This window comes from Octopus sinensis, linkage group LG2, assembly GCF_006345805.1.
Source record: "Octopus sinensis linkage group LG2, ASM634580v1, whole genome shotgun sequence".
NCBI lineage: Eukaryota > Metazoa > Mollusca > Cephalopoda > Octopoda > Octopodidae > Octopus > Octopus sinensis.
The window spans coordinates 84,832,530-84,843,729 of record NC_042998.1 but is presented as its reverse complement, the minus strand read 5'-3'; the positions used below and the strand labels follow the sequence as shown (position 1 = coordinate 84,843,729).

At 32.5% G+C, this 11,200-nt stretch overlaps 1 protein-coding gene across 1 annotated transcript in view; it reads right to left on the bottom strand.

Annotated features, from left to right (window-relative positions):
* Positions 1-5,008: 5,008 nt before the first annotated feature.
* Positions 5,009-11,200, bottom strand: part of LOC115232522 (receptor-type tyrosine-protein phosphatase H-like) — a 135,979-nt gene continuing 129,787 nt past the window's right edge. The window contains exons 29-30 of the mRNA XM_036514901.1: positions 9,737-9,878; positions 5,009-5,440 (exon numbers count right to left, since the gene is read on the bottom strand). Coding sequence (XP_036370794.1) covers positions 5,298-5,440; positions 9,737-9,878 — 285 coding nt within the window. The 3' untranslated portion in view covers positions 5,009-5,297. The remainder of the gene's footprint in view (positions 5,441-9,736; positions 9,879-11,200) is intronic.

The following is an 11,200-nucleotide window of genomic DNA, read 5'->3' as shown; positions in this document are numbered from 1 at the left end:
TTATAAAGATCTATTTACTTCATTAGATAGCGTTAAATGTTTAAGGGCCCCTGAATTGACAGTACTTATTAGTGACTATCAGTCTATTAAAGTGAATTTAGTTTTCAAGAAGCTGGAGGAAGGGGTAAGTTCCATATCCAATTGTTAAAAAGATGTTTTGATGAAAACTTTTCTAGAAGTTACTTACCTAAATATGCAGGAAATATTTCAGTTATCTAACAAAGGAATACAAGGAATGGAAAGCAAATAAACCTTTATTCAGTGAAAATATTTTTACAAGAATTGTGATTTCCTATTTAACAATTATTTATTTCAGTTTGTAATCTTTGTTTCTTACAATTTTGCCTTACTTTAAACTCCTTGCTGGTGCTGTTTTGGAAAGGTATGAAGGCCACCACATCCTATTTCTACTACCTTGAAATAATCCTGTCTATTTAAGAAATTGATATTTATGGATAATAGTGCAGTAATAATGGTTTTATCTCAATGGCTGCACTAATGAGCTTACCACAACTTCTCATTGCTTCTCTGTCCTATGACATAATCTATGAAAGATCACAGCCCAATAGTTGGGGTGATTGATCCCAAATCATAAGTTCATGATTTCAACTTTCAGACAAGGCAATGCATTGTGTTCTTGAGCAAGACACTTCATTTCACATTGTTTTCTAGTTCACTCAACTGAAAATGTAAACTGGGATAATCTCTTACCAAATGACAGACCTGTTTAAAATGTAATCTAGTAAATCCTTTTGAATGAGCATTCAATTTTTAAAAAAAATATGGGTCCTTATTGAAATCAAAATTTAAGAGACAAGAAAGAAAAAAATGTCATTTATTTTATCTTATTTTTTAAAAATTTATTACAAGTAGGAATTTCTGAGTACCAATAGATTTTCGGAATACAGTGTGGTTAGGAAAGTGACTAAAGTAAAAACAAAGTCACTGCTAATAAACTGTATGCAAAATAAAATTTTAGTTTAAAATTTTTCTCTTCCTAATTGATGTTAATATTTTCATTTCTGGTGCTGTTAAATTTTGTTTATACTATGGTTGCGTATTAGTTTATGTAAACTAGGAGCAATCAAGGCTAAAGAAATGACAGTGCACACGAAATTGTGTGTTAAAGCAGTTGTTTTATTACATGAATTTGTATTTACAAATCAGGATGATTATAAATGGGGAAAGGGAGGGGTCTCACACACACACACACACACACACAAACATGATCAAAAATATTTAGTTATTAACAAAATATATTACATCTTAATTTCTAATGAATATTAAAAGATTAGATAAAAATGGGTTATATCATATGTAACACTTCATTGTTAAAGGAGTTAAGAATAGTGAGTTGTGATATTAGGCAGAGACAAATAAATGTATAGTGAAGCTGGTATGATATGAGGCATCTTTTACAGTCATTCCTCTTAGTATTCGTATTCCTTTCTTATATATATATATATATATATATATATATATATATATATATGTGAGTATTAATATTTTATAAGCTTAAAGCTTATAAGCAATCACTGTGCAATGACTAAAGAAAATAGTCTAATATTGGTGCATATAAGCCCTTGATAGAAAAAAGTAGGATTCCCATGCACGTGGGAAACCTACGTTTTTCTGTTGAACGTTTATATGTCCTAATATTAGACTATTTTCTTTAGTCATTGCATGGTGATTGCTTATAAGTTTATAAAATATTATTATTATTATTATTATTATCATTTACAGAATCGTAAAAATCAATTCTGCTTACCAAAAACTGTTGCATTGCTGGATAATGAATAAAACTTTTGACATACAGAAAAGTTTTAAGTTTAATCTGATCAAGGATACTTGATGCGTAGTTGCAACCTTGGCAATTAGACTATGAGGATGTGAAAATGGCTTTGCCCAAATCAATGCATACATTCTCGGTTCTTCTCAATTACAGTTATATTTTTTTTTCTCTCCTACTATCCAATTTCAGAAACATTTTTTTACACAGAATTGTTGAAGAATGGAATAAACTACTTACATCAATTGTTTAGCTATTGGGACACTTCATCCTTCAAAACTTCCATGCTTCCTGAAATTCCCCAACAATATACCTGATCTCCCCCTACCACATCCCTTTTTTTCTAATGATTCATTCATTTCCTGTGAATATTTTAAGTACTGTTCATGCACTTTTGGCTACTCTTTCTGATGAGTTGTAGTGCATCTGAGCACTGTATATAATAACTTTGTTATTTTTCATCATCATCATCATTTAATGTCCATTGTCCATGCTGACATGGGTTGGATGGTTTGACCAGGGCTGGTAAGCAGAGGGGCTGCACCAGACTCCAGTTTGATTTTTGTATGGTTTCTACAGCTAGATACCCTTTCTAACACTAATCACTCCAAGAATGTAATGAGTGCTTTTATGTTCCACCAGCATGGGTGCCAGTTGCATGACACCAGTATCTGACATGACTATGGTTTCACTTGGCTTGATGGGTCTTCTACTCAAGCACAGCACATTGCTAAAGGTCTCAGTCATTTGTCATTGCCTCCATGAGGCTCAACACATGAAAGGTGCTTTTTACATGTCACTGGCATGGGTGCTAGTTATGTGACACCAGCATCTTCCACATTGCCTCCATGAGGTGATTATTATTATTATTATTATTATTATTATTATTATCATCATTATTATCATTATTATTATTATTATTATTGCTATAAAGTGATGATTTGTCAACAGTATATTCACTTTAAAAGTACCTATTTCACCCACAGCATCCATTTTAATGGTTTGCAAGCCATTTCCTACACCAAAATAAATTTTCTTCATCTGCATGTCAAGCTATAACTATAACTATAAATTTGGCTGGGTCACCTAGGTAAGAGTGTCTGATGTTGAAAGACGCGAAACACCTAATGACCACCACCCCTGGAGAAGCATTCACTTAAATAATTTTTGCAGAAACATAGAAATAGTATGAGTATGAGAGAGTGGGAGGAGAGAAATATGAAATACAATCTGCAAAACTTAGAATATTTACTGCATTTTTATCACAAATAAAATTTCAGAAAATCACTTTACAGAGTGTGCTGGGTGCTTTTATGTGGCACTGCACAAGTGCTTTTATGTGGTACCAGCATGAGTACTTTTTACGTGGCACCAGCACAGGACTCTCACAGGCCAATCTTCTTCACCAGGGGAAATGACCTTAACACTTCTGCTGAGAAAATCCATACTCCACAGTAGATAAGTTAAGGCTGTTCACTCTGGTAAAGAAGATTGGACTGTGAGAGTCCTGTACCGGTGTCATGTAAAAAGCATTTGTGCCAGTGCTATGTATAAGCGCTCGTGCGGTGCCACGTAAAAGCACCAAGCACACTCTGTAAAGTGGTTGATGTTAGGAAATGCGTTCAGCTGAAGAAACCATCTCAAATCAGACTGGAGCCTGATGCAGCACTCTCCAACCCATGCCAGCATGGAAAACAGATGTTAAATGATAATGATGATGAAAACCATACCAACAGGTTACAGATTGCTTAGCATACTACATTATACACTCATGGTTCTAGAAGCAAATTTCTTGGTGTGTTCAGTTATACATTAAAGATAATACTTCCATCTATTAACATGAATTGCCATGTTTATTCATAACTGTTTCAGAGCTCTTTAGAAATTTATTTGCATTTCCTCATAATCTTCTTCCATTATATTACTAAAAAGCTTATCATTTCTAATCAAATATTTTCCTACATCCATGACACCACTCTAGTCTTATCCATTTGTGTATCCATCTAATTACAAAAATTGTCCACACAAAGTCATAATAATTAATGTGACCTAGTACACCATCATTATTATGCACCTTCTACACATTCTGAGCTTCGGCACTAACAACTTACATGAACTTAACAACAACCAAACCACACAGATACGTCGAAAAAATTAAAATATATCTTCAATACTCTATAAATTCAAAGCTAATATCACTTAATTACCTAGGACTAATTACATTCATAGATTTCTCACGGACAAACTCATGTCTTTGACATGGTACAGCTTGTGCTGTTGATTCTGCTTTGCATAGACATCTCATATCCAAAAGGACATTCCACTGATTGACAAAGATTTACTCATCACCATACTTCAACCAGTAGCTGACAGATGCGCAGTTTCTTTCCTGTGCCTCTTCTTTCAGCTACATCCTCTCCAATCTATCCTCCTCCTTTCTCCCACACTTCACCCAAACCTTCCTCTCCAGAACTGTAAACTTATAGAATGTTTTCTTTGCCCACATTTCTGTCAGAAAATTTGATCTACAGAAACTTTGATCTACAGAAAAGTTGAATACCAACACTTTCATCAATCTCACTACACAGGATGGTCTGAAAAAGGGGATTGCCCTACACCTCCTGACTAACTTATTAAAAAAAAAACAAAAACAAAAGAGCTTGATTAAAAGATTATGGAGCTTTTCATTAATCAAAATCAGTTCTAATATTGACTAATCATTATGTGCAGATGCACCCATCTACAGACAGGCATTTACAAATACACATATTTAATTCATAATTTATTCTAAACAAGAGGGAACAAATATGCATTATATATATATATATATATATATAATTAAAAATACACATTAAGTACAGGACATTACCATATGTAAACACATGAGAGATAAGTACAGGACGAATACCCAAAAAATACACATTAATACAGGATATCACCAATGAGTGAAAAATATGTAAACACACAGAGATAAGTACAGGACAAAATACCAAAAGAAGTCTAACTCCTCCTCTGTTGTCAACTGTTTATTACAATCTGTTTTGAGCATCGGTGAAAGCTTGAAACAGGTAGTAATAAACAATCGACAACTGAGGAGGATTTACACTTTCTTTGGTATTTTGTCCTGTACTTATCTCTATATATTTACGTATTTTCCACTCATTGGTGATATCCTGTACTTATTGTGTATTTTTTTTGTATTTGTCCTGTACTTATCTCCCGTGTGTTTACGTATTTTTCACTCGCTGGTTATGTCCTGTACTTAATGTGTATTTTTAATTATTTATAATTGAACGCCACATAGAACAATATTCTGCCAAACAGCACATAAGTTTTTTATAATCTCACACTTCTTAACTCCATACCTGCCTATTCATCTTTAATTTATTATTAATTCATTGACAGCCTTATATCAACTGGCTGGAACAAAATATACCACTATTTTATATACACAACAACCAAATAACATTTCTTTGGATGAGGTAGATGACTCTCTACTTGCCTCAGTCTAACTATCTGGAAAATAAAGTCTAATCCTACTAGTGTTGGCTTTGGGGAAAGCATCCAGTTGTGAAATACCTGCTCCAAGAACACCTGCAAATGTCTGAATCTGCAGATCTTTCCACGATATACCAGCATGGAAAAAAGGACCTAGAATTAAGACACAAAGGAAAAACTAAAATGTTCTTTTAAATATAAGACACCAATACCTTTCCAAAATTAGTTTTCCAAAATTATGATGGCTCCCAGCAACTGTAGACGTAAGTGAGTTACTACAGTTAGTAACAAGTAAAGCAGAAATTGTGAACTAATATCTATGTGAAGTTTATGAATGTCACTTTGAATGCGAGTTCTAATTGTGTTATTAATCAAAAGCAGATAAAAGCATACCATGACCAGTAAAAAAAAAATGTATGTTAAATAATAAAACAATAATATACTCCACAAGAAATTATTTGCTCCTTATGATTTAGATACAACTTGATAACTACATTTAATTACCAACAGACACAACCAGCTTTTGTAATTATGAGTTATTACCCTTGCCTTTGGTTTAGTCAAGCACTACCATGTCTATCCTTGATAGATATAATTGCAATTAATGAATGTTATAGTGCTCACCATATTAATTACTTCCGCATTTATTTCAACATTTCTTCCGTAGATGAAGCAAAGTTCTTTGTGCTCTACTGCCTCATGCATTTTAATGTTATAATTCAACAGATGGTTTTATAATTCTAGCTTTTAGATCCAGTCACTGATTAGCATATTTGAGTAAAAAGGACTTTTCTGCTGGCATTTAACTTACTGTTTTCAAATAAAGTCATACACAAACTGAACATCTTGTGGTTTAAAACAAACATAAATCTCAGGAGTCCCATTTATGTGTTGTGCTACACCACTTGCAATTAGTATTCATCAATCAGACTTAACACTAAATGCTGGCCTTCCAAAATTCCTTTTGCAGTTTCTGGCACCTAATAATGTATTAGCAGGTATAGCTTATTTTAACTTCTCAATTAGCTGCTTTCTTTTTTATAACCCAAACTTCTACATATGACTTTTATTAGAACCACTACTTCTCACTCTTTCTCTTTAACATTTGAAACATTCATTCTGTGGCTGTATCATTAAAAAGCTTGCTTTGCAGCTGTGTAGTTTTGGGTTCAGTCCCACTGCATAGCATCTTGGGTGAGTGTTTTTTATTATGGCTCCCAGGAGCCATAATAATCCTTGTGAGTGAATTTGGTGTACAGAAACTGAGTGGAAGGCTGTTGCATGCATCTTTGTGTTTGTCACTCCACCACACCATCTGACAACCAAATTTGGTTTGTTTACATCCTGTAATTTAGCAGTTTGGCACATAAAAACGAACAAAAAAAAAGCACTAGAATAAGTATCAAACTTGAAAAGGTAGTGCCCTAGCATGGCTGCAGTCCAATGACTAAGACAAGTAAAAGAAGATAAAGAAGCTATGTCTGAAGTTTAAAAAAAAAACTCAGTTGTTTGACTGGTATTGCTTGAGTACCATAATTGATATTGAGTACCATAATTCACATTGATATTGTTGTACTCAAATACTCTTAATTTTGGCTGTATATGTGCAACCAATTTTGACCTACATTTTCTAATAACATCCTAATAATGTGGAACTGAACCATATAGAAGCTTTGCTGTTTATAATGGACTACTCATGGTTCCAAGTTTTGCATAACTGAGGAGATATTTAAGGGATAGTTTTGGTCAGGATTTTTCCTTATATATGGTAAGGCCTTTTTCTCAACCAACACAGTGAAGGCATAATTTGTAAAATTCAGTGCTTTTATACCATACTGACAATTTGGATTATCATTCATGGAGTAGAGTATTACTTCTGGGAGGGACCTGAATGACAAGAAATTCTGAGGTGGTCTGAGGAAATTACAACCATTGCACGACCAATTCAGTCTTGGGAATGTCTATCAGATACATTTTTTAAAATTTTAACAGATGTCTCACATTTGTCATTCAAAAGTAGCACCATCAAAAAATGCTGATGCAATCTGCATTCTCTATATAGTGACTAGACCTGTTACGAATAGCAGCCAAACCTCTCTTAAAACTACACCATGTTGGAAAAGACAAAACAGATAAAGCAGTCATAGATACATCATACCTGAAGCTGCAATGCATTATTGTTAGGACTGATCTGGATGTAAATAAACATCAACATCAGCAACAATTGAAACAGTGCATGACTACATATTCTGAGGAATTTAACATTTAGCTAAAAGATTGACAAAAACTCTAAACATAGATGTCACTAAAATATAGATGTATCCAACCTGAACATCATCAGTAAAGGGTAACTGTTTTTATCAAAAGAACTCACCACTCTAGTAACCAGCATGTAACTGAAATGATAATACAACAATGCCTCATATGTCCTCACTTCTATTTACACTGTTTCGTTTTTTCTTTTTAGCTGTTTTCAGTATTTCAGAATTACTCTTAAAATAATATTTCAAGATGAAGTTTCAATTGCTACATGCTGTATATTTCTATTACCTAATATTTTTACGGTAAATAAACTGTATGTATGCATGGATGTATTTGTACATTTATTTACATTTCTGCTTCTCAGAAAATCACAAGCTATAAATAGTGATGCTGTTGTAATTTCTTCTGTAAAAATCATCCTCTGAATTTTCTCCTATCTACTTAAAAAACACATAAAGTTACAGACAGAAAGGGTATGTAAAACAAGGTTTCAATAATATATTTGTCTAACCCACGCTATCATGGAAAAACAGATGCAAAAATTAACGGAAAGGTTCATTAAAATAAAAATATCCGTTTTAAACTAGTGAAATAATACCAAAATGATGATAATCTTCTCCATTTTGAGATGAACTGAACAGTCTACATTTCAATTCAACAAACCTCATTGTAATTAATAAAATATAAAATATTTAATTAATGAACACAAATAATTTTGCTATTTGTAATGTGTTTAACTTGAAAAAGTTATAATCTTAAGACATGAGCAGTTGCCCAGGAACCTCACAGGTCTAGTAGCACGATCATGATCAAAGTATGCTGTGACATGCTATCAGGTAATAAATATTATAGGTTCTAGTGCAATGATTTGCCCAGGGGCCTAAAATGCTGCTAAGATGATATCAATTTTTAACACAACACCATACATTTTGTGGGAGGATGAAGTTGATAAAATTGTCCAAAGCATAATCAAACACTGCAAAGTCTTTTATTTTTCTGATGTTCCACCACTTACTGATCTTTAGAATACTATAATATAGTTCTGTGAACTCTTTCAAGTCAACAAAAAAATCTATGTCCAAATCCATTTCACTTCCATAGGTTTTATAAGTTTTAAATTGACAAAATCTGAAATATTACTGTGTAGTAAACATAATGAAGGCTCACAGCACTTGTGAATTTGAAATGGTTACTAATATAGTTAGTAAGTAGCTAGCAAAGCAAAATTGCAACTGAAGTCTATGGCACCAGCATTGACTGCTCATTCCATTGATTTATATCCAAGTAAAAGCAGAAAATAGCAAAACAAAGCACTCCTTAAGAAACCACAACATCACAATACATATATACACACAATATGAAAATTGTTATTAAAAATATCTCAGGTATTAACAAATTGGATTGGAAACAACTAATACATGTATGCATATAATATAATGGATTCTGCTGTTCATTTCAAAGTATGAGGGTCTAGCAGCACTTTTTGTGTTTTATTTTGTTTTTTGTTTTTAAATCTAATGTCTGTGCTTTATGAGACTTTAATCTAGCCAACAATTTTACAGACAAATCCATGAATTGGAACATAAAGGATTGTTATATAAAGTGGCTGGCATGTTAGTTTGAGATTTAATTTATGCTCTCAATTTAAATACCTGAAGATATGGAATCAGATTGCCAAGAATTCTAAATTATCTTGTATGAAAAACCTTGTTGCATTGTGAACAAATAATATTCTAATTTCACCCCAGATGAATTTTAAATACAGCTTTTTCTGGGTTCATTGACAATAACATGTCTTGTATTAATTTCCAATTATTTCGATCTAATTCCTGCATTTCAAACTTTTCTTAAAGTATTTCAATTAACTTAGAAACGAAAATCAGATAATTTATGATCCATATAAAGTGTTTCATGAAAATCAAAATAATGTATTCTCAGATATTCTCATGTACTTCCTTTACAATTTGAATGAATAGAAAGGATACAAATAGATTTAACCTAAAACACTTTTCACATTTTTTTTATAAACAAAATAACATTAGCTTTTTTTAATCATAAATGTTTAATTTCATTTTTAATTTGTAGAGTTCAGTCTTAAAATAATAAATTTATTTAAAGCAAAGAATCACATCAAATGACATGATATGAGAAAAGGAAATCAGCAAATAGAAAAAAGTGCCTACTTACCATACAAAAATGCTTTATTTACATGGCCTGCATTCGTATTTTCATATATATTTTCATTCATGTAAGTTTCATTTTCATAGATATCTTTGTTATCTCCTTGTATTGCATATAGTATACAGCGGTGGATATATATGTACTGTTCCTAAACAGAGTAAAAATATACAATATCAAAAATAATGACTTATTAGGAATTAATCAGGAATAAAGACATAGGAAAGTACAATTAAGTATATTGCCCAAGAGACAATACTACGCTATCCACTTGGAGGAATTCAAATCTTATCTAATTGGCTATTTCATCTTTCAGGCAAAGATAATGACTTCTCATACAGGTACAAGTTCATATACTATAATCATCATCATTTAATGTATTTTTTCTGCTTGTGTGGGCTGAATGATTTGACAGGAGCTGGCAAGCCAGTGAACTGCATTGAGCATCAATGTTTGCTTTGGCAAGGTTTCTGCAGTTGGGTGCTCTTCCTAACACTAACCTACAAGTGCACTGAGTGCATGTTCATCTTCTTATAGCTTCCTTGGAGCTTCTAAAATGAAGTGAAAATTTATTTGGGAAAGAATTTGATATGTTTATGTAGACAGTTTAGAGAATCATATCTCATACATTCTATTTCTGATATGGCTTCTATTGCTGTGTGCCTTCCACTTGACAAAATGTGGTGGAGACTTCTATTGTTAATGACAGATGAGGGTTCTACAACTTCTTGCTGGATAATCTGCACAGATGATTTGTTTACAGAGATAAATTGTTTGTGTTGTACATTAGCTCATTCCCATCAACAAATTGATATTACCTGTACAGATGCACAGTGTGTCACACATCAGCTGTTGAAGTGATCGCAGAGCAGTGTCAAAGGAAGTATTTTGTTCAAGAGTACAACACACTGCCCAGTCCAGGAATTGAAACAATGATTTTGTGCTCATAAGTGAAACACCCTTACCACTAGGCCATATGCCTTCACTAGTGCTGTAGAGATATTTTATCACAGCATCAATACTAGAAAGGTCATCATGTATTCAGATAGACTAAACAACCTCAACCTTATACTTTCTCTGCTCATTTGCTAACCATTTTACTCAGTGTACTGGGTGTACTTTATCATGACACCAGTAATGTTAACATTGCCTTGTGTTCTGCAAGACTAAAGAATCCTCAATACTCTAGAGTATTTCTTTTCATTCAAGGCAGTGGTTCTCAAACAGGAGCCATATAAGATTTTGTCATTAAAATTTATGTGCAGTAAATTGGTTTTACATACAATACACAAAAAATTTTAACAATTTTTTAATACAATTCCTAATGATATTTAATTATAAAAATATAACTCTGTTAAATGTAATTTTTATTTATTCACATTGTTTTGAATTAATCATGCATTATCTTATAGCTTCAAGATTTTAATATGACAGTTTATTTTTAGAATGACATTGTAGGGTAGGTGTGAGAGG